At 42.0% G+C, this 27,084-nt stretch overlaps 4 protein-coding genes across 8 annotated transcripts in view; 2 read left to right on the plus strand and 2 right to left on the minus strand.

Annotated features, from left to right (window-relative positions):
• Positions 1-30: 30 nt before the first annotated feature.
• Positions 31-3,434, minus strand: LOC136444239 (uncharacterized). The gene is made up of 6 exons (XM_066441750.1): positions 3,079-3,434; positions 2,581-2,659; positions 2,151-2,253; positions 1,764-1,825; positions 1,356-1,471; positions 31-937 (listed from the first exon to the last, which is right to left on the minus strand). The coding sequence occupies exons 1-6, from the start codon at positions 3,337-3,339 to the stop codon at positions 857-859; spliced, it is 702 nt and encodes a 233-aa protein (XP_066297847.1). The 5' UTR covers positions 3,340-3,434; the 3' UTR covers positions 31-856.
• Positions 3,218-17,613, plus strand: LOC136444241 (WD repeat-containing protein 70-like). The gene is made up of 20 exons (XM_066441751.1): positions 3,218-3,320; positions 8,215-8,333; positions 8,807-8,863; positions 9,109-9,198; positions 9,671-9,861; positions 10,225-10,326; positions 10,601-10,660; positions 10,918-11,051; positions 11,538-11,691; positions 12,023-12,099; positions 12,221-12,362; positions 12,913-12,948; positions 13,093-13,192; positions 13,613-13,697; positions 13,984-14,122; positions 14,626-14,726; positions 14,869-14,948; positions 15,370-15,489; positions 16,398-16,560; positions 17,022-17,613. Exons 3-20 carry the CDS (start codon positions 8,812-8,814, stop codon positions 17,131-17,133), a joined length of 1,938 nt encoding a protein of 645 aa, XP_066297848.1. The 5' UTR covers positions 3,218-3,320; positions 8,215-8,333; positions 8,807-8,811; the 3' UTR covers positions 17,134-17,613.
• A 176-nt stretch (positions 17,614-17,789) lies between these two features.
• LOC136444242 (alpha-1,3/1,6-mannosyltransferase ALG2-like) lies at positions 17,790-20,669 on the minus strand. Its single transcript, XM_066441752.1, has 4 exons — positions 20,270-20,669; positions 19,607-19,770; positions 18,964-19,161; positions 17,790-18,534 (listed from the first exon to the last, which is right to left on the minus strand). Exons 1-4 carry the CDS (start codon positions 20,602-20,604, stop codon positions 17,930-17,932), a joined length of 1,302 nt encoding a protein of 433 aa, XP_066297849.1. The 5' UTR covers positions 20,605-20,669; the 3' UTR covers positions 17,790-17,929.
• A 2,093-nt stretch (positions 20,670-22,762) lies between these two features.
• Positions 22,763-27,084, plus strand: part of LOC136444970 (cAMP-dependent protein kinase catalytic subunit alpha) — a 39,310-nt gene continuing 34,988 nt past the window's right edge. For 3 of the 5 annotated variants that reach the window (XM_066442775.1, XM_066442776.1, XM_066442777.1), the window contains exon 1: positions 22,763-22,931. In XM_066442775.1, the coding sequence (XP_066298872.1) occupies positions 22,778-22,931 (154 nt within the window). In that variant the 5' untranslated portion in view covers positions 22,763-22,777. Of the gene's footprint in view, positions 22,932-25,319; positions 25,585-27,084 lie in introns of those variants that run through there. The other 2 variants (XM_066442778.1, XM_066442780.1) reach the window with 2 other exon arrangements.

A 27,084-nucleotide genomic window follows, 5' to 3' on the forward strand; every position in this document is an offset into this window, starting at 1 on the left:
CAAAACGCAAACAGAAATGGCGAACAAACGCTTTGGGAGAAGTGCACACTTCTGATTTTAATTTTTTAATCTTAATCTAGCCTTGTCACCATACAACTGTACAATGAACGTTTGATTATTTTGTGACAATTTGACCTTCGGAAACTCCATTTCAATGCTAAACTTATTGCAATAGCTTATTCGATAGAGCGTTGATTCTATGGTTGCTAAGGTAGATTCGATGGAACGTTAATTGTCTCGTGACTGAACCGCGCGCCGACCTTGTGGTCTTTAACCTTGTTTGCCAGGGGTCAAGACATGCTCAGTGTTGACTTTTTAGTTACTAAACAACACTTGACACGTACAGCGGTCCGAACTGTGTAGATTGTTGCTTGGCTGCATAAAATGACAGACTGTGTGGCGTCTTGAGTTTGGTTTGTTGTGCCATTTTGTAAGCTTAAATGTTGATCATTCAAAGATCTACTGTGGGGGTTAGATACAAATTAAGGATACTTAACTGGTTTCTACCTTCAGTCTAACGTACAATGCAGGCGCCTTTAAATCTGCTGTCATAGTGGGGCGAGTGTTTGACAAAAAGTCCTATATAGACGTCATTTGCTATGAGTTGCCTTTTCCAAGTGCCTATTATGTTCAAATTGTTATAAGTTGTGATTTATGAATGGGTTCCAAGCATATCTTTGTAATTTGTATGAGTTTGTTTCTGTTATGTAATTTTGTTTAATATATCATTTATTTTAACGCCTGTGACATGCGTGTCTGTTCTTTTGGTCTGAAAATTGAATAAAAAGAACGTGGAAAAAAAGTCATATCCATGTCACAAGTGTATCATTAAAGCTAGTTGTAGATGGGATGCCCTTCAGAGTGGGGGAGGATCTGACATTCGCTGACTCCTTTTCGTCTTTTCGACCCACTGCAACAGTTCAATGTCTTGGAGATTCTGGGAAACAAAAAGAACACACAGCTAAGAGTTACAATGCAAATAATGTTACGAATAAGTTTACTACTGCTAAAAACGTCAATGAAAAATACGATTAGGAAGACAATTAAGAAAATGGAGAAACACAAATGGAGATCAAATTTTATCTTATGATCTGTAAGGTAGTATATATTACTTGCTTTTATGGAAACTAGTTCATCACGAAGGTTTCACATTTTCATATTTCACAAAGGGCTAGGTACTTATTGCAAAAAAAAGAGATTTGCTAATGTCAAAAGGATCATTACCATTGAGTGATTCAAATAAACATTTGTTTTCAAGAACCATTCTACAGATATTGGTGTGTGTTTCCCATACTTTGCTCCTGATGGGGTTATCTGGGGGTGTCATTGATGAAGATAAGGTAGTGGATATGTACCTGTGTGAACTCGTGTCGTGGCGGGCATGGCGGCACAGGAGGGGTGAACACACTCGGGTCACGCACTGCGCTGGTGACGTTTACATACGTCATCGCCTGGACAGAGATCGTCTTGTCTTTGAAATCGGGAAAAAGAAAAGAAAAGTTAGATTGTTTTGTATCAAACAAAACTAGGGTTACAAATGGCTACAAATGAAAGGATACATCCCATCATAGTGAAATCATATCACAGATAGCGAAGTGTGATGATTTTGATAGGGAGAGAAATAGGACGTACTTTATTGTTTCGCATTTGATCATTAATGCAATAACATTTGATTTGGTAGAAAATTTCTTTTTCAACAAAATACAACATCCAACCTCAGCTTGGAAAGTAAGCAAAACCAATAGATGAGTAAAGCAACCTACCAGTGGGTTCTAGATGTGTGTGCAGCTCGCGGACGGGTAGACAGCCCACTCGGGTCACTTCCCTGTGTTACAATGGTTATAAAGTGCAGTTTTCATAACTTTTGTAATGAAGCTGTACACCTGTAAAGAAAATGTACAAGTACGTAAAATATCATGATGAATAAGACACAAACAACTCACGAATTTTATCAAGTGCCTTACAGTTACACCCGTGTGAAAAAAATTATAAGACTGTTTTATTCGGCTGCATGCGCAGTTTAAAACAAAACACCAGCGAAAGTTGTAAACGCTAGTTGTAAAAGAAAGTCCAAGTTCTAAATCTTAGCAAAGCCAATAAAAAGAAGCATAACGTTGCGTTCTTGTCTTTTTTGTTTCTTGCCCGCCTACCTGTGCGTAGTGACGTTCCCCTTGACGTGGAACAGGAACGAGTCCACCAGCAGACCCGAGTCTCCGATCCCGTACACGTACGAGCCTAGGTGGGACGCTTGTCCTGGGGGGAGATGGTCGTTAAAAACGTTGCTAAGAACCACGTTTGAACGTGATTGGGAAGATAGATCTAGATTCTGACAGAACATTAAAATATCAGCAATGTGAATGTATAAGCATGTTCAACAGTGCCTATCAGCAATGTGAAAAAAACAGCCTTACAGATGGGCGAATCATTTGTAATAATTTGTGAAATACGTTGCTCTTCTTGGGAACGGCATCCAACCTAATATGCAGCAATGTGGTGTTAGATATTGATGGACCAGAAACACGGATCTTTCCCTGATTAAGATATCACAAAGTAACTTTTTTCTAAAAGGCATGTACGGACCTGGGATGCAGTGTTGCTTCATCTCCCCCGTCAGTTTGGTTTTAAAGCAGTCCGTCCCCATAATTAGATAATGAGCACCCTGGAAAAAGATGCAAAGAGAAAAACCTTCATGAATGAAGAAGCACGAGAAAGAAAACTTGGGTTATGGATTATTTTACTGTTGCAGTAAAGGGCAATGGAAGAATGCCCTTTTGTGTGAATAAGTTTTATAGCCATGTGACCATAACGTAACCATGTTGGTGGTTAATCTAATCATTCTGTGATGTCATGATATGAGAGAAATTAAAGACAGAGTTGATTTCCCTGCATCTATCTGCTTTTGCATCTGCATAATCAAAGACTTCTACAAACAAACCCTATCTTAGAATGACTATGTGTTTCGAATGTTCGGCGGCCATCTTGGATCTATCCTGTCCCTACCATCATGGCGGTTGTGACGTCATATGTAAATCATATAGCCTGAAGTAATCGGAAGAGACATATTCTGTCATGCGGTACCTCCGGATAGTCATAAATCTGCTTATAATACTGCCGCACGCCTCCAGAATCCGTTCTTTCCTCAATCGCCAGTTTCTTGTTGATGAAATCGTACGCCACATGGCGGGACCCTTGGTAGGAAGACGCCCCTCCCACCGGCCCGTGGCTCCACCCGGTTTCCGTCTCCTGCAAGTCGTACTGATCAGGGTAGCAGCAATGCTGCTGTCCGAGGCAGACAGCGAAGAGAGCGAGGACATGAACAGGTAGCGTCAGGTGCTTCATCTTTCGTTCGACAGGTGTGTTTTTGTACAGGTAAATCACGGGACTGTGTGATCGGACGGACTTTGAACCCTTACTCACAGCGTCGCTCGGGCACTGACCGTTGAAGCACACAATATCTAACTAACTGTGATTGTAAACAACCTGTTAACTTCGTACAAATCCATTGTCAATACACAATCATTTGGTCGTTGATGATTTAGTGACGGCTATCTTCTAAGCATAGTGTCCTTTAGAAATCAAAACCTGATTGGGCATAATTCTCTATATCTATGTCAATTGGCTTTCTAAAGCTTTTTTCTTACATGGCCAAGCAAGCTTGATCGCTCTGGAGTTGGCGTACCGATCAAGCTTGTCCATATTAGAAAACAAAAGCCATAGAAGAACACTAGACATCCAGAAGGTCGGCACAGGTGGCTTCTTTATGCTTGGTGAAACTCCACTGGGCAATAGGTTTGGTATAAATTGCAAAATAGTTGCATATTTCAACCTCTCGGTCGTCGACTTGGCAACTTTTTCTTGGAAACCTATTGATGAGAAAAACAACCTTTGTCTGGATCATACAAAGAACAAAGTAGGCTTTTATTTTGTTTCACAGGTATATTGCCCAAACAATTAAAGTTATTAAGAGGGGAAGACAGCCTTAGTCTCTCTATGGATGCTTAATATATGCGCTTATGATGATAAATTTGGACGTCTCTTGAAGAAACCGCTTTGTCTGTGGTTTCAAACGAACAGAAGTAGAGAAAAAATCTGGATCTTTGCTAACTTTTTGTTTATGGAAGGTGACTTCAAGCTTAACAAATTCCTACGTATATTACATATATATATATCAGAATGGGAATCATTGCTTAAGTCTGCAATGTTGATCCGTAAATAGTTTGATCAGGTTGCACGCTGCTAAGTCACTGAGGAAAAACTCTTGTTACACACCCAACTGATTTATTCAACCGACGCATGTACATTTGTATAAGCAGCGACACCTGTACTGCAGTGCAACCAGTCAGAATTGCATTGAGGAAGGTGACAGATGGTCACCGAAACGTCGGTTGAATAAATCACTTGGTTGTGTAAAAAGAGTCTTTCTATTCATTCTACAATGTTGATCTTAAAATATTTATGTCGATTGATCGGTTTGTTTCTTGCTAGTGTCTATTTAGCTCAATTACTTTAGTTCAATGCTCACTCATATTATAGTGAGTGCAGCATGATCTGTTCTGTGACACCCAGAGCATGAGCAAGTACTTAGCGTACTAGTACTTGTGAAACAAGATACCACTTGAACTCGCTACAGCAATGTGCCTATCTGGTGTCAGTGTGATTCCCTGGGAGCATGCTCCCTTCACTACGGCCACAGTTCTCAGGTACGTCCCGTCAGGCAGACGGCTGTTAGTCATGTTCGCTAAAATGATGTTACCTGCCGGGTCTAACGTTATCCCTATCGGACCTAGGAGTTCTCCCTCACTCTTCCCATGTTTACCAAAGCTGAACTTCAGATTTCCCTCAAGGTCAAACACACAAACTTTATGAGCGCCATAATCAGTGACAAAGAACAGGTCACGTGACTCGTCCACCGCTATGAACCATGTTCCTTGCCGATATCCCGGATGAGGCTCCCATCAGGCTGCAGGAGGAGACAAGAGTTACGGTCTTGGTCCGACACCACCATGCGGCCGTCCCGCAAAACCGCAACTCCTGCCGGATGTGCCCCCAAACAGGCGGGTTTCAGGGTCTTCGTAAGTTTTCCCTCTCGCGAGTACACACGTATTGCTTGGGTGCCAGGCACAGCGTGGAAGGCAGGGTGGAAAAGTGGTTTATGTGACGTAAAAACGAACTGTCCTTTGGAGCCAATGCCCATGCCAAAGGTAGCGCCCTCTATGAGGGTCTGCATGCCCTTTTTCGTGAAGCGTTACGAGCGATTTTAATTCACCGTTAATCGTTACCGGCCGCCTGAATTTACCGTTAAGCGTTATCGGTATATTAATCGTGAAGCGTTACTGGTCGTTTTAATTCCTCGTTAAGCGTTATTTGTCATCCTGAATTCAACGTTAAGCGTTATTGAGTAATTCCTCGTTACGCAGGAAAAAGTATTTCAGTGGGTCAAGATTTCAAAATTTTCTCCAGGGAGCACACGGCTCCGGCAAAAATATGTCGGTAGGGCACCCCCCACAAAATTTCAAGCTGAAACACTTTTCACTCTACCAGCAAAGTTTTCTCCTCAAAATTCAGGAAATTAAGTGTTTCGCGGTTCAAGATTTAAAAATTTTCCCCGGATGCATGCCAGGCCTCCGTCGAAACAATAATGTCAGAAGGGCGTCGGCCCCCAAAGTCAAGCTGAAACTCGTCTGTAGATTTTTACAAACAGAGACATCATTAAACTTAACTTAAATTACCAGTAATATTTGCCCATCGAAATGCAAGAAATAGCGGTGTCAAGAATTTTGCCCGGGAGCATGTCGCAGCTCCGGCGAGGTCTGGAGGGCGTGACGCCCCTCCAAAATCAAGCTGAAACTCTTCTGTATTTTTTTTTTTTTTTCAAATATAGATGTCATAAAACTTAGCATACTCTTCAGGAACCCCCCCCCCCCACCTCAGAATGCAGGAAATAGCGTTTCGGAGGGTCAAGATTTCAAAATTTTCGTTGCGCCTTCGGCGCTCGTCATTGTGATCATGAAATTAAAGCGTTCGGAGCAGGCGTGCGAGAATGGCATAGCGTATTAGGTCTCCTGCCACAAGATCAGGGCGACTAGTGGCAAAAAACCGTCGTCTTCAGGGGTATCTCATGTTCTAAAAATGCTGAATTTACCGTTAAGCGTTATCGGCCGGCCTGAATTTACCGTTAAGCGTTATCGGCTGGTCTGAATTTACCGTTAAGCGTTGCCAGGACCCCCCCATTCAGACCCTCCTCTATCGGAAAACATCGAAGCGACTGACCAGTCTTGGTATCGAATACATGAACCCAATCGTTCCCATAAGATGCAATGTTACCATCCATGTCCACTGCTACATCTCTTGAGCAGGTACCCTCTCTTTTTCCAATGGTGAAGGCTGGTGTGTCAGTCGGACTACTTTGCACGTTGACTTGTACACGCCCTGCCTCGGCCGCGTCATCTCTGAACTCCGCCACAGACGTCCCCTCCGAGAAGTCGCCCGATCCTTGCAAGTTACTCGCCATAATGCTGTCAGGATTGTTGTAAACTAAACCCAGTGCGTCTTGTTCTGTACAAATCAGTGCCTGGAACACGAAACCCGTCTCTCGGTTTCAGTCGAACCGCAGAGCTCTATGCGCATCGGTTCTGCGCAGCCTTCTCTAAGACGGCTTTTTCCGGGTCACGGCCGGACCCGGGTTGGACCCTGTTGCATGGGTGTAAACAACTACCTGTGGTGCAACAAAAAGACCTCAGACCTATATAATGTTTACACTTTTTCACATCTACAGGACTTGCCTAGTATAACCATGTAGATATTTCGTGCATTGTAAAAAGACAGCGAACGCTGTGGCCTTCGAAACATTAAGAATATTTGGTCAGTTTATTTGTGTTTGTCTTATTTACAGTACACCTGGAACCAACTAGATATTTACATCGCGTGATAGCCCATTTCCTCATCTTTAAATTGATACCGAAGTTCCTTGGATAATTTTATGGGAACCGGTTTTGCCCCCGAAAAAACTGCGACAATGTCTACTTTGCGGTGGTGAAATTTCTGCCTAGTTCTAGCTACCGATGCGTGCACTCCTGCGCTTTGGATACATTTCGATACATTTCGCGTGGCATAACAAAGCCCATTTTTTTTGTATCAGAAGCTGTATGAACGCGGCTACCACATGCAATATGATAATTGACATGATAACAGTCAAGTACAGACAGGCAGAGGTTTTAGTACAAGGTACCTGATATTTACAAAATAGTCAAATTTTAAGTCAATCACTTCGAACTCTTCAGCGTTCGAACGACCGAACCCAGCCAGTACGTTCCATTTTCCTGCCGCGGGGGTCAGGCGAGGTCAGGTGCAATGTTGCAACTTTCAGCCGGTGTTGGGAACGTTGATGAAAATTACGGCTCAAGTTTTGCCGTCTAAAATTAATATTCTGAAACATTTCCAAATAAGACTAATATCATCTTGAAGCCAGGAAAAGTGAGATTCATATGCAAGTTGACCAATGCCATTAGGTAAGTTTTGAGTTGTGTAAAGCATGGTAAAAGGACATTGTGTTTGTCTTCTTCTTCAGAATAAGACGCCCTACAAATTGACCTCTTGTTAGTTTTTTTGGTGGCAAAACCGGTTCCCATAAAATTATCCAATTCCAAGGAACTTTGGTATCAATTTAAAGGTGAGGAAATGGGCTATCAGGTGATGTAAATATCTAGTTGGTTCCAGGTGAACCGTCAATGATACACGCACAAATATACTGACCCAAAAATGGTCAATGTTTCGAAAGCCACAGCGCTCGCTTACAATTTGCTGTGCACGAAATAACTACATGGTTGTGTTGGGCAGATCCTGTAGATGTGAAAAAATATAAACATTATGTAGGTCCGAGGTCTTTTTGCTGCCGACAGGCGGTTGTTTACACCCATGCAGCGGGGTCAAATCGTGCCGCGGCAAACGCCGTAAAAAAGAAAATAAAGCGTTCTACGGTGACCTGCGGTTCGACTGGTTTCGAACGGCTTCTTCTTTTCGAACGGCTGACCTTTGCACTCTAACCTTTATCTAAGTTCTTGTTATGTACAGCCCCGTGTAAGTCATAAATGAAATTGTGGCATCAGCATTTGGTCTTTCTTCATTCAAAGACAGTCGAGTAAAGGTATCAGTCTGTAATATCCACAAGAATTTGGCCAAGCGCACTGGGTCACTTACATCACTAATATCATACAGGCCAGCGGAACCAAGTACTATGTGGGTCATCAGGATCATCGGGAGGTCAGTTCACTAAAGGTCACAAGGGGTCACCCAAGATCGGCGTCACAAAACGGAGCGACCACGTTGAAAACAAGGTTTGTATGTCGTTTAATGCATCTATAGTCGCCAGTTTATCAATAGAAACAGATTTCGCTTAAATATGTGTTGATTAATGCACGGAAAGTAACGTATTTGTCTCCCAGTAGCGCTATAAAGCGCCCCTCAAGCGTGTTCTGTACGCCCCCCTCCCCACGTTTTGTTGTTGCACGAAGAAGAGCCACACGCACCAGGCAAGATGTTACGGTTTCTACGTTTGTGCTTTGGTGAACCAATAATGTTGATGTTAAAGATATTGTTTGAGCGTTCATAATGTTATAAAAGAACGTCTGAACTAGAAACACTTGTCAACTAGACTAGAGTTCCACGAACACATACCTTCGCCAAATAATCAAGGCTTTTTATGGAGAGTGCCAAGATCTACAGTATGTTCTCCCTCCATAGTCGCCACGGCTAGCCTATGTCGTGTTCATATACTAGTATTGACACGATATATTTTCTCTCTCTTCAGACAACATGGATGAGGACACGGACATGTCAAAGGTCATGGGATTCTCCTCCTTTGGAGGTTTGTATAATAGTTTCATCTCCTTTTTCAAAATCCCATATCATAGGCTCAACAAGAATCTAAATACACCCTTCTATTTGTTATCTTGCATGCATGCACTTACTGAAACTTTGTGAAAGCAAAAAAGTCCCTCTAACCCCCTTGCTCAAACAGTCAAAGTAAAATAAATCCCTTCAACTCATGCTACTAGTATCTTCATATGTAAATTTATATTTCAATGTATTTCTCGGCTATCTGACCAACAGGGACAAAGAAGAAGGCCAGGACCTTTGACCTTGACTCCATACTTGAGCAAACCAGGAAGACAGCTCAGGAAAGGTCACGGAAAGTGTTTGGTAAGCTACGCCTTACAGATACGATATATTGCATATTTGTACTATATAGAATAGCAATTTCCATGGAAGTCTGTGGCTAGAAAGCCTGCCTCTAGACCAAGAAATGAAGGGAGTGGAGTATCGTTTTTGGCTTAAGCTTGTCTGTGTGTTTGTATGTCGGTGGGAGTTTCCAGATTTCCTAATATACACAATGTACTACTAGTATATAATGGTAACACATTATAAGTCCTGCAGATTTTGTCTGTCAAAAAAATCAATCATTCGCGAGCATCAGGAACTGATGCATAGCGGCTACAGACATGCGTAGCTAGGTCACGCCAGGTTTGTCTACTCTCGGCGTAAGTCGGTTCTAAGTCCTGCAGATTTTGTCTACATATGTATGTAGACAGGGAGAAGTGATATGGGTAAGGCGTCTGCCATCTCTGCTTGCCTTTCTTAATCTTTAGACTGTTTTGTTCTTGTCCCCTCCCAGAGGAGAAAGAAGCAACAAGAGGCAGCGACAGTTCAGATGACGAGAGGATGCCCCCACCCCCTCCCCTACCTCGCCCCGGCCCCCAACCCTCCACCTCCTCTGCCAGCCAGAAACCAGCACCGGATTCAGACTCAGATGATTCAGACTCATCAGATGAGGCAATGATAGGACCACCACTACCACCACCTCAAGTAAGAACTATCATCTTAAAATGAAATGGAAATGATGTGTTTAACTCCTAGGATAAGATTCTGTTTTACGTTTTAAAAAGTCAAGTTAAAGTAAAGTTAAAGTGATGGTGCATAGGCCGGAGCCCATCTCCATTTCAGTAGCCCTTGGGCCACACTGTGGTGCAATCACTACAGCAGGGGGCTAGTCCACTGGTAGTGGTGTGTGTTTATCTGCCATCAGATCTGTGATATGATTTAAAGTTGAAACATGTAGTACATGTATATACTCTGAGTTGTGTCCAGGTACATAACAAACTACTGGGACATGTTAGTCAAACATTAAGTGTTTGCTGTGTCACAATATCATACATTCTACTATTTCAGAAGACAGCTGCAGGTACAGAACCAGAAGAAGAGTTCATCGGCCCCCCGATGCCTCCCAGGGACTCGGATGAGGACAGTGATGATGATGATGAGGAGGAGGATGTGAGTCAGAACAAGTCTTGACCAATCACAGCACAGCGTGTTTGTAGTCATGTGACTATGAAGTATGATATAACGTACTGTCAGCTACATTTGTATGTTGGTTGGTTTAAGACATATAAAAGCAAAGCTATAATATGAGAAATGTTCTCAACATTTTATGGAAAATCTGTAGTTGTGATCAATAACTTTAGAACGGGGCAAATTACATGTAGGTCAGTGTTCTAATCATCAACTGAAGCATCTTATTCCATTCTACATTTGTTTTTTCTTTCAGCCTCTTGATAAGAGAATACCTGCGAGTCATGAGATCACCTTGGAACATGGGAATAAAACGGTGAGTAGAATTTAGGAATGCCTTCACAAAGTAAAAGCATTATATCATCTATGACATTATGCAAAGACAGAAGTTTATCTTCAGATGACTGTGAAGCTAGCATGTTATACAGGTTGACCAATTCAGATTCAGATAAATGGGTACCAAACATAAGACAATTGTGCTCGACATATTCACGCAGCAGTAGTATATGTGTGGCAAAAAATGTTCTTACACATTACCAGGTCTTGCTAAGACATGTACATGATATGTTTCAGGTATCTGCCCTTGCCCTTGACCCCTCAGGGTCACGACTCATCACAGGAGGTTATGATTACGACATTCGGTTCTGGGACTTTGCAGCGATGGATGCCAGCCTCCAATCCTTCCGTACGATACAACCCTGCGAATGGTGAGTTATTAGATAATATCTGCTGTCGTCAGAATATAGAATATATATTCTGTTTCAGCAGATATTCATTCAATAGTGAGCTAATGTATTATTTCAGGTATTTCTTTCAAAACTAATAACATGTATTTGTGAGTTGTCTTATATTTTAGAGATTTATTCATACATGTAGTCTCTGTTTTTTCTGATCCCTCAGTATTTTGCTTGTTGCGCCCAAATATGTTCAGGTGTTTTGATATCGTATTTGCTCTGCAACATATTTCTCTGCAACACTTTCATCTAGCATCTTGCTCATTGTCTTTCAGAAATCACGGTACATGTATTTGTGGGAGGAACATGTATGTGTGGGAGGAATGATCTTGGTGCCAGTTGATGTTATACCACACTTGGCCACAACATCAGATCACTGGTCTGCACCATAACATGTGATATACTTGTGGGAGGAATGATCTTCATGTTATTTGATTTGCACCTATACTTCCTCCTCAGCCACAACATCCGATCCCTGGCCTATACCATAACAGGAGACATGATCCTGATCGCAGCTGGGAACTCACAGGCCAAGGTTTATGACAGGGATGGATTTGAAGTGTTGGAGTGTTCCAAAGGAGACCAGTATCTACAGGACATGGCCAAGACTAAGGTTTGTTAGCTTCTTTTTTGTTGTTTAAGATCTACTATAAAAAATTAAAAATCTAATGCGGGAAGAGATAAACAATAAATGATAGAAGGAAGGAATGAATGAACAAAGGAAGAAATTAATGAATAAATTAATGAAAAATAGATAAATGAATGAATGAATCAGCAGTGTGTTATGTATCTAATAAACCAGTTCATCTCAACAAAATCAACACATGACTGGATGGACAGACGGACTGACTGACTGACTGACTGACTGACTGACTGAAGAGAAGTATGTTAATCAATTACTGAATGAAATTGCAATTGAATTTGACATTTTCACATTAATACAGGGCCATGTTGCATCACTAAACAGCGCCTGTTGGCACCCAAGAACTAAGGGGCTCTTCCTGACGTGTTCAGACGACAGGCAAGTCTACATTTCTTATCCTTCAAAATTAAATTTAAATGTCGTCTTTAGCATATATTGACCATTTAACATATCAAATCTAGTCAAACCACAGTCATTGACAGTGATTGTTCCTTTTCAGCACGGTGAGGATCTGGGATGTGGAATCGGAGGGGAAAAAACACAAGACTGCCTTCAAGGCGCGCTCACAGCAGGGCAGGAAGACTGGAGTCACCTCCTGTGGCTTTAGTAGGGACGGAAAACTCATCGTGGGGGGCTGCGAGGTGTGTGTGTTGGTCTGGTTAAGATACACAAGGGAGTGATATTGAATTGAAAGTTCATCAGATTCAGTATTAAGAATAGAATCTATTCAGAAGTAGCATTGACTATGATTTCCAAAACAATAGAAAATTGGACCTGTGTGTTTTCTGATTTCTTGACAAATACTGATGCTGTAGAGTGAAAAGATTGGGATAAGTGCAACTTTTCTCTTGTGTTGAACTGTGCAGAAGGACTGATGTGTTTTTATTTACTGCACACCAAAGGGTACCTAATAGATACTCTTGCCTACTGTTAAGATTTGGTCTCAGTCTTTTTGCCCATTTGTACTACTACTAGGCATAGGAATGGCCATCGACCCACCACTTCCACCACATTGTTAGCCATACATATAAAATCATTATGGCTCTGCGCAGTCTTATAAAAGTTGTATTATAGCATTTTACATCTAATTTAGATTTTTATTATCAGTACTTTTAAGAAAATATCATAATGATTTAGTTATCTGTCTAATTTAGTAATAAGTTAATAACATATCAACATTTTTCTTTGCAGGATGGGTCCATACAAATTTGGGATGCCAACCTGAATGTAAGTGTATCTGTGCCTAAGCACTAGACACAATTTGAGTCCTCAATTTTTCTAATGTATTTTACTTGGTGTTTTTCATAATACTTAAAATTTTGCTTTTGAGTCTGGTTCTTACCCTGGTTTTATTCATTATCCCTGCCCCAGGTCCATACCAAGTTTCTGCAGAGAACCGCCCATCAGAACGGAGCTGGGATCACCTGTGTTAGCTTCTCATACGATAACAGAGCTCTGCTGTCTAGGGGAGGTAGGAATTAGCCTCTACCAGACTGCACGGGTCGCTGAAAAAATAGTAGAAATTGGCCAAATAGACAGATAACATGCCAGAGGAGTACGTTAGTCCGCTAAAGTAAAGGAGTACAGTTTGCGACATAGGACCTATTTTTCCAGTGACCCGTGGAGCCTGGTAGAGGCTAGGTAGAAACATTGAATGAATGAAATCAATGAAACTATACATGGAAAAGTATGGGAAGATGAAAGGGCAAGTTTGAATACTTTCTTTTCAACCTAGCAAATAGCCTAGTAGAGTATCACTCCTTATGTCTGAACAAATCTATTATCTACAATTTAGTATGCTGCCAAAATGTTTAAACAGTAAAGCTATGTAGTACTAGACTGTTTGTAAAAGTTGAAGAAGTAATGTTTTTCCCTGTATGTTGACTTTCAGGTGATGACACCATGAAGCTGTGGGACATCAGGAGCTTCAAGAGACCACTGAATGTTGCAACAAAACTTCAGTGCTTCTACCAAATGTATGTCCTTTGACTACACACTAGAACTGTAAACTGTTGTTTTGCTAACAGATATAGCGATGTTGATGAGATGTACAGTTTCTGCTGAACAAAGAAATCTATTTTCTTTTGATGGGCAGTTCTTCTAGCCTTTTCCCTGTTCTATCCTAGAGTGGAATCATTTTCCTTGCTCAGTAGTGGGAGAGACACAGTAGAGACCTTCAAAGTTAAGCTGGAATTCTGCCTGCAATAACCACTCCTGCAATGAAACGAGATGGAATTACATTATTCTTTCCCTTTATTCCAGGACTGACTGCACGTTCAGCCCTGATGATAAGATGGTTGTGACAGGTACTCAGGTGAAGAAGGGGGAGGGGAACGGCAAACTGGTGTTCCTGGACAGGGAGACCTTCAGGACCGTGGACGAGATAGAACTGCAGGACACCGTGAGTTATCATTCTTAGATTCTTTGCACACAGCTTCACTTCAGTCTTTAATTTATTCATGAGTTTTTATTTGGTTTTGTAATTCCTAATTGATAAGCTCCTCTTCATGTCAGAACACTCCAGATCAGTACTGTAAATTTTTTATCCCAGTGTAACAAGAATGACCTTTAAGGCAATAGACAGAATAAAATAGAGACTATGTTTTCCTCACCCCAGCTAATATAACCACAGATGATAAAAAATGTCAACTTCTCCCACCTTTACATTGTTATATCGTCACAAATATACATGTATATACTTGGCACAAAAATTTTGGAATATTCAACTTTGGTTGATCATATTTCTTTTGAATTCTTGTGTGATTTCCTTTCCTATGACATGTATGATACCCAACTCATTTTAATTGTAATCTCATGGAATGAGTATCACACAAGCTTTCTTATGATTTTAAGTACATTGAAATTGATAAAGAAACAATGGAAATATTGTCATCTTCTTTCCAGGGTGTAGTCCGGTGCCTGTGGCATTACAGGTTAAACCAGATCATTGTTGGGTGCAGCAACGGCAAGACTAAGGTGTTCTATGATCCGAACAAGAGCCACAAGTAGGTGTCATTTCTTACTTAGAATGTAATTACACCTTATCTGTGTTTGAAGGTAAAATGATTAAAGATCAAGGTTTTAACAGTCTTTGATTTAAAAATTTTACTTTCCGGAGGTTTGATTTACTCATGAATGTTTTTACAGAGGAGCCAAACAGTGTGTAGTGAAGACCAAGCGCAGCATGAAACAGGTGGAAACAGTGGTACATGAGCAGATTCTCACACGTAAGTATAAACATAACAACTTACAAGTCGAGAGAGGAAATCACTGAGAAAGACAAATGTGGTCATATCAGAAAGATATGCACAAGGGTTACAGTACTGTACATGAACAGGGCTTCAATTGTTCTTCTTTGTCTGAAATTTGAAAACATTGCCTCTAATTACCTGAGATTTGACTCAAGATCATCTATGACGGTTTCAGTGAAGGAAAACAACTGGCACTCGACTTAAGTAAGAAATTCACAGATGATGTAGCCAGGGTACCATCCTCTGTAGTAACCACTAGCTCAATCTTTTAGCAAACAAAAATATTGAGCCAGTGGTTACTACAGAGGATGATACCCTAGCTACTAGTACAGATGATGTGCCCTGTAGAAAAATTAGACTATAGGATTGATGTGTATTATGTGTTCTGCCTCCACAGCTCATGCCCTTCCGATATTCCGAGAGAACCGGCGCGGTCGGATGGCGTGGAAACAGCTGGTGAAGGATCGCTCCGACCCTCTCCGCTCGCACCGACCCGACCTGCCTGTCAGCGGAGCTGGTACGTATATGACATATCTTTGCTTTGTTTGTTTGTTTGTTTGTTTGTTTGTTTGTATGCAAAAGACTAGGTATGACAGGTCATTCAGTGTAATATATTATAGAACCAGCTACAAATCTGTTGTGTTGCACCAATGGACAGTACAGATGCAGATGTACAATGTATTTTGAATGATATTGGATATTGGTACCCCACTTTTGCAGTTGCTGGTACTGTAGTATACAGCGTGTATGTATGCAAGACTAAGAGTTCATTGAGGAAGGTTAGACATTCAGGTTTATCAGACATTTTCTAGTATCCACTGTCTTTTTGAGTCACTGATTAAAGATAGAAGATACTATCTGAAACGTCTGTCTCTCACTGGTTCGAACGGGGAATTAGAGAAGCAATATATGAGAGGATGTACAACCCCGCCCTCAACAGGAAAGGGGGTCTACGCGTTCAACTTTCAGGCACCCCCGGACAAGCAACATTTAGTTACTGTACTAGAACAACAGTAGCTAATTGAACTATTGGCATAAACTTTGTCTTGAATTAATCTTCTTTTTGAAGACTACTTCAAGACATCCTAAATTGTCTTTACCTCATTAACATATCTATTCAGAGTTTTGGTATAAAACCTGGTGTTCTCAGTCCTATCGTTAGTCACTGACGAAAGACAGTGGATACTGTCTGAAACGTCTGACTGTTTCAAAATCTTATCCAGTTGCTTGAGTAATATATTTTGGCGTCTGTCTCTTTGACCAATTTATCCAGTTTCTTGATTTGTTATACATGCAAGAGTGCTTTTTTTTAATATGATAATATAATTTCCGAATAGCTTGATAGTAACGTTGCACTAAGGATATAACAAATGACATGTATTGGCTTTGGTCTGCTACTTAATGACTAGCTTTCCCCTTTAACAGGCGCGGGTGGTAGACTGGGAGCGACGGGCAGCACGCTGTCATCCTACATCTCTCGAACGATCGCCCCAAACATCATCGACGACTCCAACCCACGCGAGTCCATCCTGCGCCACGCCAAGGAGGCTGAGGAGAACCCTGTGTACCTCGGGCACGTCTATAAGATGTAAGTTTTTATTCTGATTTGTGATAACATCTACTAACATACTGTGTACATAATTCCGCCACCCTGAAAAGATATGTCCAAGCAGATCTCCAATGCAACGTCCCCCAGTCCAATGCACTCCTGTATATCTAAACTGTGCATACCTGGGGGTGCTGCACAAACATTTGCAAGCTGTAGTAAAGCCACATTGCAGTAATCGCTAACAAAAAATCATCATACTTCGTCCTCATATATCAGTCTGACCGCTTTTTATCAAAGGCTTAGTGAACCTCTACAGCAGACCTCAAGGGCTCCTTTTGACTCTACTATACACTAGTACATGTTACTAATACTAGGTCGCCATGTTGCTGATACATGTGTCTTAAGATGTACATGTCTGGTACCCCACTGATGAAATGTACTAGGTCGACTGGAGGCTGATACATGTGTCTTAAAGATGTACATGTCTTGTATCACTACAGAACCCAGCCTGACCCCAAACTGGCTGAGAAGACGTTAGAACAGGAGATAGATGAACAGGAGGCCAAGGAGAAGGACACAACACCGGCATGGAAGAAACTCAAGCTGGCATGAGGAAAAACAACTAACTTGGGGGAGGGGGGCATACTGCGACTTGTCCTTTATGTTGATCCTTGTGATCATTGTATCAGGACGTACAGATACATGTGAGGAATATGTTTTTTAGCTTTCTTCAAAATCTGCTCCAAATTTATGTGGCCAACAATCAGACTTGTGATACATAACATTTTGATTTCAAACTTCTTTTATTGAAAAACAAGTGCTGGGTATAAAGCCTTTCTGAACACAGTCATATTGTAGTGGTGAAGTTGTTATATTGACTCATTCATCTTATTCAAGAATGTAGGAGCAATAGACCAGTCACAGTAACTATAATTGCTAGCATGTATTCAGTATTTGTACTACTAGTTCATTGTATATATTGTAGAATATTCAGTTTTTATCATACATGTACTTATAAACTACAACTACTAGTTACGTCTTTTAAATCTCTGTCTTTGCTGTACATTAAAGCACATTAAAGATAAAACATTATTTCAATGTCTTTATGTTGAATCATCATCATCATAGTTATGATAATACTCAATTTAGATATCATCCTGCACAATGTAGCACTGTATTGCTAGAAGACTCACAGATGTACTGCACTCTAGGTACTCAATTTCACACTCTCATTCTCTGCAACAAATAAGTAAATTACTGGAATGCTATTACGGTAAAAATGCTTACAGCAAAGATAGGTTTTATTGGTTTTGCTGTATTGCAACATACAAATACACAGTATAGATGGATGGAAAAGCTATGTATTACTTAGCTTAATTTCAAAGCTTTTAACATTTAAAACATTCATTTATCCCAACAGTTGGGCCAGGATAGCTGCAAGACCAATGCCAGCTATGAACAGTAAAGTGACAAATGTTGTCATCACCCAACTCCCCCTTGGTTCCATCTTCATGGTATCTTCCACTACCTTATTTAGCTGTTGAGTAAACGCTTGGAACGAGAACTTCTTCTCAACCCGATCTCTCCCCACGTTTCCATAGTTCTTGGACAAATCCTTGTCTTCCACAAACTTCTGCATTGCCGCTGCGAAACTCTCGGCATCCGGGTCACAGAGGAAACCGGTTTCTTTGTCTCCGACGGTTTCCAATGGGCCACCGCTGTTCACAGCAATCACAGGGCATTTCATGTACATCGCTTCCAACGGGACGATACCAAAATGCTCGTTGCTAGGGGTGTACAGAAGGCAAGTGCTGTGGGAGAGGAGAGTTCTCTTCTGCGCATCGCTGAAAGAGCGAAGGAACGTGACGTGGTTGGTGAGGCCGAGGTCTTCCGCGAGGTCGACGAGTTCTTGGTGGTGCTCGACGTTTTCTACGACGCGATTGTCGTAACCGCCCGCCATGATGAGATGGACTGATGGCCATTGGTTGTCTGATACAGTGTCCTTCAGTTTTCCTGTATAGCACATAGTGAACAGGTTAACAACTTCGAAACTACAGACCTTGAATAGTATTGACCGTTAGAATCCATACCTACTGTTTGGTTATTTGCCTGCAATGAAAAATGATCATATCATGCTTATTCCCTTATTTCTCACTTTTACATCAGACCTTACATTGTATTTTATTATTCTTAGTAGTTATATTGGACAGGTGGTCTGCAAGTACGGGATGCGTAATGCTTGTGTCAATATGAAAAGTAGGACAGCCAAAAAGTGGTCAAAATGGCCAAGTGGTCCTTATGCAGAGGTCACTGGTAGTTTGACTGTATATTTAGTTCACTCTACCACTGCAACTTTTCTATAATGAAAATCTGAGACACATTCAAGCAACAAGGATGCAGTTACCTTACTAATACTGTATTTTGTGATAGATCAAAACCTACCCAGAGCCCTGATGGCAAGACTGAGGTTCTTCTTCCTCTCGTAGCGGTTGATTGACAGGAAGACGGGCCCCGCCCCTTGCGGGACGAGGTCTCCCGGTGGGTCCACGGGCGCGTCGAACGCAGAGAAGTTGAGAGAAGGGTACAGCACGGCGGGAGTCACGTGTGCCAGGGAGCGGAAGGTGTCTCTGAACACCCCGGCTGGGGGAGAGATATATACAACATTACTCACTTGCGGAATTTGGGAACAAATACAAATCCAGTCTGTGTGTGTACACATAAATGACATTAACGTTGTTAGATATACAAGATCAAGAAAAAGCATTCTGAAACTGTTTTACATAAACCATGATGGCATACATAAGTAACATTAACTGACGCTTTAGTTTGACCCTTAAACTGCCAGAGTTCCAGCCCAGTAAAAATCATAAATGTTTGACCCCTGACCTCCCTCTTTAACCAGAAAAGCAGCCAGTGGCCCTTAATTTCTGGTTTCGCGAGCTACACGCAACGCTGTTTTCTTCCGGGGAATACCCAATCCCAGTTATAGCTTGGCGTGGCACACTACACATGTGCTTGTTCCTGTATCCCGGATATATCCAAGGATGACTTTTAACAGTAAGAAATATGATGATGATAATCTGACCCGTGAACTTGCTGTTGACCAGAACACAGTCCGCCATGCCAGTAGTTGTCTCCTCCAGCCAGTCGATGGGGGCTCGGTACAGCCGCTTCAACGTGCTGCGCCGCTGGGTCAGCAGCTGGTCAGGGAAGTGGCAGTAGAAGATGACACGCGCCCAGCGGTTTAACCTGGGGTGACGAGGGAGAAAGAAAAGAACGAGAGAAAGTAATTAGTATAAGCAGAATCAAAGTGTCTCATGTACCCTATTTTAAAAAGTAATGTTACATCGAGACTACGTTCCCCTCATATACATGTGCACTTGTTCACACAAGTTAACACATGCATACTTGAACACACGTTATATTCACATACACAAACCCTCATACATGTACATTTACAGATACACATAGATACATCTTACATACACACACCCTCATAGATTTACACACTTCCATATACACACCCTCATACATTTACACACTTCCATATACACACACCCTCATACATTTAGACACATTACAACACACACCCTCATTTACAAATAGACAAACATTAGACACAGCACACAGGCAAAGCCCTGGACACAGGTGAAACTTCATATGATAACTTGATTTGATTGGTTCGCGTCTAACAAATATGATGCAACACAAGAAGACACTTAGCTTCCCCACTGCCCCTCCCCCTTACCTCAGGAACGGCACACATGCCGAGATCTGATCGCAGAACACGACGTCATACTCCCAGCCGCTGAACCCCACCAGCCACAGCGCCGCGACCACCATCCGCAGGTACGCACACAGCGCGTAGCAGTGCCCGAGCATCGACCGGGGCAGCCAGTCCCCCACCGCGGTGACGGAGAGCGTGCCGTCCCGCGTCTCCGGGAAGCAGTGCCCGGGGTCGTGGTGCGCCGTCAGGAAGCGGACGTCGTGCCCGCGGGACTTCAGGGCCAGCGCCGCGTCAACCACCAGCCTCTCGGCGCCCCCGATTCCCAGGTCCGGGTGCAGGAAAACCACTTTCACCATCTTAAAAACCTCAGCAAAAGTCGACGTGGCCGTGAAGATTTCTGTTGCCAGATCCCCAGCTGAAGAGTGACCTTTGAACTTTTTAGTTGACCTGAAGTAACCCCAACCCCACTACCACGTGCTGCCCCCTAGCGATAAGTGTATTAACAACACAAATGGCAACAGCTGGACAGGAAAGTACAAGTTCCATCATAAAACGTTACTCGTTTGGCCCTTGAACTTTTATCATATCAGACATATCATACCTGTGCTTGTTATGTGTTAGATGAATGGGGGATCAAGTTAAAGAAATTTTGCGGTTTTTAATTTTTCTCAGGCCAACATCAACTGAAAGATAACTGTTATATGTAAAATGACTCAGATGGGTGTATGTACTTTGCTAAATAATTTGAGATCCTTCACATTTGTCCAGGACATCTAGTTATAAGAGCATTGTCCTCATTCACTCCTTCTCTCCTTTTCTCTCCCTCTCTCTAGTTATCTGTCTATCTACCTACTAGTACCTCATGATCTATCTATCTATCTCGATCTCCCTCTCTCTCTATTCATCTCTCTCCCTCTCTCTCTCAAAATCTCTCTCAATCTCTCTCTCAACACCTCTCTTTCGATCGCTCATTCACTCTCTCTCTCTCTCTCTCTCTCGTATTCGTCATCGCTGCTCGATTCAGACCGAGTTCCAGCTATATCTCACTTCTTCTGTCATTAAAACACTTTATGGGTGATCAGGAAACGCGCCGTACGCGATAAGCGACATCATAAATCACCGAACATTGGGGCAATGATCCAAACCTCGCCTGGAATGTAGTGATGTTGACAGCAGGCCATATCATATGATATACTCTCCTCCCTGTACAATCAACTTAACATACCGCACATTCTAACCAGGCAATAGCTGATAGGCAAAACGTCTTCGAGTACTACTGCCAATGATCATTGTAAAGTCCTCGTCAGAGCCACTGACTTGCAACGTTGAAGTTTTTAAAGCATCAATGAAGTGTAAGTGACTAACAATGGTTTCAGGACCGTAACAGCAGTTGACATCCAAGGACTTATGAGCTTAAAAACGTTTACCGTTGTGAAATGTGTCTGTTTCGGCATTCAGGGCAAGGAATAAATGGCTAGTACACGTTATGTAGTCTGAGACCTTGGGGACTCTGATATCTTACTTAAACTTAAACTACATTGATAAGTTCGGTATGTATGTTGTTTTAACCTTATTTCTAAACTATACATACTAGTATGCAGAGTCTATTAGTATATGTAGTATCAAAAGTCCGTGTGTTGCGAACAAAAGATAATGTTCTAAATGACACCGGCCGGTAGTTATTGTAATCTGATGTCAGACTGCGCTAGCCTCCGATGCAGACTCCTCCGGATCCCGGCTGTTTTCTTTTTCAAGTTATTGTTTTTATACTATTATTTCTAATTGCTGGCTGTTTTGGTTTTCTAAGTTCAAGTTTTACTATTACATATTTTTCTTGTTGTTGGCCCGGCCAGCAATTAGAAAAAAAATTAATAGTATAAAAACAATAACTTGAAAAAGAAAACAGCCGGAAGGAGTCTGCAACGGAGGCTAAGACTGCGTACGCTCGGTCGACCGATAGCTGTATGGTAGCCTCGAAAGTAGACTCCACAGTCGACGTTACTTAGTATGTAAAATTTTAAAAGTAAGTTAGAATTTAGTGTCAGTAGTTAGACTACATTAGTCACGCGTTATATTGTTCATCATTGTCTGTCGGTCCTTGCAATACTTGGAATAGCCTATATGGACAAGAACTTGCAATGAACTTTCAATTATATTTTCTTTTTTAATTACTTACTGTCCTGTGTAACCGACATGTACGATGTCATTCGTTTATGCAAAAAGAAGCCACAATAACACGATAGCAATCTCAGCACACAGTCGGAAATAGATTTAAAAAAAATGCAAGTTACAAATATCAGTACGGAGCCTGGTTAAGAGGCTAGCTCCACATGTGGTCGTTTATTGTTTGCGACGAAAGTCATTTCGTATATTTATTATGTTTACCGTCGCCTTACATATATCTCACCTCAGTAAATCACAAACGACTTCTCGCACCGATCGCGAGCGACGATTACCCAGTCATTAAGACCCAGTGCGCTCAGACTGGGATCAAGTATGCAGAGACAAACTAGCACAGAGCGCAGAACCATGCCGCAGAACGTCACAACACCGCGGCGGTCAGGGACGAAGTCAGAGTCGGATCGAACAGCCAGCTCTAAGAAGCCAGGAATGACGACTAAGAAAGCTACCGTTCCTCCCAAGAAAACGCTAACTCGCAGCGTCAGTAGCGGCGCCAACCAAAGTAAGACTGTGAACACAACTTGTCTTAAATTTCCTTGTGTGTGTGTGGCTACTGTTTTGATCAATGTTCTTGACATTGTGCAGCATTCTCGCTATCTTGATTTTCCGTGCTATGTTACACAAGCTGAGTCAGTGCGTGGGTAGCTCTGCTTTGCAAAAAGAATTGATCTTGCCGCCTGAGAATTTTCATTTCTCTTGCATTGTACATGTGCCCAAGAAGGTTATGCGTCATATCATCATGTTGTCTTCTTGCTCTAGCGAAAAACCATAATTCAAGTTTTTTTAAGGAATGAATGAAGACCTTTATTGCATATTTTTGCCACGCTGGGCTAAGTACCAAGGTCACAACAGGGCAAAACATGTTGAACAGATACAGTTGACAGATACAAAATAAAAGTAACTACCGTAAGATAAATTCAACTTCTCCTCGCTTGTCAGTTATAGTAGATATAAAGGAACAGATATGTTTCATGATGGAAGGTTTGTCGAGTTCCATTAGGAAAATGTTTTTTTTTTAAGTTTACGTGGCAGACTCCCTTTGGGACTTACGCACTGGTAGCTATAGTTTCACTTCTGATACTGGGAAAGGATGATGTTACGTCTCCCCTTTGTTTTGTTTTGTCACGAGTTCTGGGCCCCAGATAAACATCAATGAGTCATGTGGCACTTGATATGGCGCAGTGTGCACTTGACCTCACAGTGGAAACATCGACCAGGGTCTTTATTACCGTAATGGCCTCTTTTATTGCCATGTCGTCTTTGAGTGGGATTCTGGATCAGGAAATTGAATATGCTTCCGCCAGTTATATAGACATACGTTCGTTAAGCGGAAACGTGTAGTATCCTGTTTCTGGATATCTCTGTGCTTTACGGTCTATAATTATATATATATATATATATTCATAATGTAACTTCGTAAATAAAAGAAGAAACTGTCTGTGGCCGTTATATATTATAGGTAGTATACTTAACAGATGTGGTCGCTGTTTACAACGAATTCGAAACAGCAATTTCTATTTGTATTTGCATTTTTTTCTTAATTCTCACAGGATAAAAACACAAAGTACAGTTTCAAGAAATAGATACAAGGTGCAGGGGTGAGACAGAGACCAAAATGGTCCATACGTGGTCTCTCCCCTTATCTGAATGGATAATGCACTGTTGCTATAGCGCCACTGTGATAAACCACTGTTGGTCACTATTTATGGCACATTATGGTTAACGTTGCACAGATACGCGCAAGTATCATCGACTACTTTGGTTAACCTTTCCTATAAGATAAGCTGTAAGAATCGTGCAGGACAGATATCACACTGATCACTTTTCAAACAAACTCTCCTCATTGTGAAACAGGTTTTAACTGTAATCGCCAACACAAAAAATTATACATACCCAAATTGTCGACTGCTGTGTTGGCAATTACAGTTAAAGCCAGTTTCATAATGACTTCTACCAACACAGATGAACTTTCAAGCTAAAACTCTCCTCATTTCAGGAGATTTAGTGGCAGTGTTAGCAAGTTTACAAACAGAAGGATATAAATAGTTGCTATGCAAGGGATCAAATCTAGCAGGGCTCGTAACTTTGTCTTCTTCTAATGTGACAGTGGAATGTTCTAAGTGTTTCTTTTTATGTTATTTTCCCTGTAAGCGGCCCCTTAAGTCCTTGCCATCCATATCGGCATGCAAACAAGGACATTGATTTCAGTACGCTCACGATCCAGGTCTTGATATCCTGTACAATATGGGATGCCGAGTTGTTATTTTCCTCAGTGGTATCAGTCAGTACGTGCTACAGGTGACTTTGCTCTCCTCTACACCACTTTCCTCCTGATGACGGGAAAAGACGCAGCAATAACTCGGGCAACGCGGATTCTCTCCCCAAGCAGAGGCTCATGCTTGTTTTGGACGTATTTTTAGGCATTTTTGTCAGGCTTTCTATTTTCTCAGGTTTTCTTTCTGTCTTTTCTATTTTTATCTATTCATTCATTTTTTGAATTATTTTTGCTGTCGAACAAAATGACAACCTGACAAAATGAAAAGCCCGTTAAAAACGATCTGATAAAAGACGTCCAAAACTTTAAGCCGTAGCTTAGTCTCCAGCAGACTAACTACGCCAGCTATGGGGAGAATATTTGCCAGGGAAGTTTGACCGCCAGAGGGTTTAATTTACAAGCGCAGGCCTTACCGTGACTGACACTACTGGCTAATTATTCCTTTTTTGCCGAATTCCACGATCCGTATGGAAGCCTGGTTGAGGCTAGCCTAACATCTGCTTGGAGAGAGCAGATAATTGTGGTATGCAGGTTCCAGCTTTTATCGCCGTGCGTTCCTCCAATCAGCGCGGCGGCAGACAATTCTGCCCGACCGCTCAGGTAAACACGGTCCGTGCCTGACGGTGACGCGGCTATCACATGCCTCGCAAAACATCCGGGGTCATCGCGTTTAGAACACACTCAAGGCACGGAAATGCGGCTTCTTCCCCAGCCATGTTGTCCTCTTCACCTACCGCTGTCTTAAAGAACTCGTAACCTTCGACTTTTGACTCGCGAAGTGTCTTAGAGGTCAGTGGTTGGGAGTCTTGTGACCTGGTCCCGCACGCGACCATGGCGGCCAAGGCGACGCCGAAGGGGAGCGGACACGGCAAGGCGACTGGTAGGTCGGTTTGATTTATCAACGCCCCATATTAAAACACCAGAGAGTCACAAGCAGAGGGATTATCTGCGAGTTGGGTTTGGAAATGCCTTGAGGAGTTTTGTGGGGAAACTCTGGTGGTTTGTTTATAGTGAAGACTGGTGGAGTATGTCTATACTGGGAGCACGATTGTCGGAGAACCCCGGAGTTTTGGTACAGACGCCACTGCCTGGCTGTAACCGCAAGGAGTTACCCGGACCTTTAAATTTATGGCCATGCTCTTGTTTATGTCAAAACGTTACTTTGCTACCACCTGGCGTCGAGAGAATATGTAACACCGAGTACTGAAAATACTCCAACTGTAGTAGGTTAAAGTAGGGTTGTTTAAAGTCACTTTTGATGCAGACATCATCGTCGTGACATTTTGTATATACGGCAGTGCGGAGAAAGTTTGTTTATGTTGAACTGTCGTCTGCAGTGAGGGGCCTGGTAGCGTCCGGGACCAAGAGGCGAAAATAGCAACAATACTAATAATTCGACTTCGACATTGCAATTCTTTTCATGGAAACATAAATGCCAATGCTTCTCTCAGTGTCTGTCCCCTGTGCACTCACTTTTAACTACTGCATTTTCGCCAAATAAATAGTAAAGGGATGATATTTACGACAGGATCGGCTGTAACTACATTCATTATTTACACGGACTCTTCACGATCGTAGGTATTACATCAATATTTCAGACTGTAAACAATCTGCTCGCTTGTTCAACTTCAAATGACCTAAATTTGCAGTCTATCAATCAAGTGTTTCATGATTGTCTCTGTATTGTCTGTGATTCTGTGGCCCACAGCCACTACCCGTAAACCACAACTTGAACACTAGTTTGTCACAGAATAGAAACAGTCAGAAAACTGGCCATCCTTTTCCACTTCTGTGTACGTATGTCTCAACACCTTTTACTTACTTGGACTAGTTAGCGAAGAATGCAGACCACCGGTAGAATCGTTGCTACCGAGTTGAGACGACCCCAGAACTAGTTCTCGACTAAGATAGATACGATCTACTTGTAGCCCCTGAAGGCAAAAGTGTAGCCCTCGAATCCATTCCATCCGTCCATATGTGCTAACAGCCTCCAAAGCAGGCTCTCTGGGCCTATTTTTTGCTTAAGATACACGTTTTACTGATGACTTCTTTTTGTACTGGGTCGTTTGTGCAGTTCACGGACCTAATGGTTACGGACTGGCTGCACAGACGACCCATGCAGACAGAAAGAAGTCAATGCAAAAGGTGTATTAAAAGCCCGAAAAGGCCCAAAGAGCCTGCTATGGAGGCTACTGTGCAACGCTGTGTTTGTAGTAGGGACAATGCTAGACTGCAGAGCACACTTGAAACTTATCAGCAATTTCTTCGGCACTTCTTTTATGCGCTCATATAATTAGGCATAATCGTCCCACAATATAATGACAATGGCAATAGCAAGTATAATAAACAATCAAAATGGGTATCATTGCATAGGTAAATA

Source organism: Branchiostoma lanceolatum, chromosome 11 (genome assembly GCF_035083965.1).
Source record: "Branchiostoma lanceolatum isolate klBraLanc5 chromosome 11, klBraLanc5.hap2, whole genome shotgun sequence".
Taxonomy (NCBI): Eukaryota; Metazoa; Chordata; class Leptocardii; order Amphioxiformes; family Branchiostomatidae; genus Branchiostoma; species Branchiostoma lanceolatum.

Bases quoted from the DNA above. Each gene is read 5' to 3' on its own strand.
- LOC136444242 (XM_066441752.1), bottom strand. From the start codon at position 20,604: ATGGTGAAAGTGGTTTTCCTGCACCCGGACCTGGGAATCGGGGGCGCC. The intron at 19,771-20,269 runs GTAAGGGGGAGG...TCGTCACCCCAG, and splicing joins GCATGTGTGCCGTTCCTGAG to GTTAAACCGCTGGGCGCGTG. The intron at 19,162-19,606 runs GTCAGATTATCA...TCTCTCCCCCAG, and splicing joins GGTCAACAGCAAGTTCACGG to CCGGGGTGTTCAGAGACACC.
- LOC136444241 (XM_066441751.1), top strand. From the start codon at position 8,812: ATGGATGAGGACACGGACATGTCAAAGGTCATGGGATTCTCCTCCTTT. The intron at 9,862-10,224 runs GTAAGAACTATC...CTACTATTTCAG, and splicing joins CACCACTACCACCACCTCAA to AAGACAGCTGCAGGTACAGA. The intron at 15,490-16,397 runs GTACGTATATGA...CCCCTTTAACAG, and splicing joins CCTGCCTGTCAGCGGAGCTG to GCGCGGGTGGTAGACTGGGA.
- LOC136444239 (XM_066441750.1), bottom strand. From the start codon at position 3,339: ATGAAGCACCTGACGCTACCTGTTCATGTCCTCGCTCTCTTCGCTGTC. The intron at 1,826-2,150 runs GTAGGCGGGCAA...ATTGTAACACAG, and splicing joins GGGAACGTCACTACGCACAG to GGAAGTGACCCGAGTGGGCT. The intron at 1,472-1,763 runs GTAGGTTGCTTT...CCGATTTCAAAG, and splicing joins CACACATCTAGAACCCACTG to ACAAGACGATCTCTGTCCAG.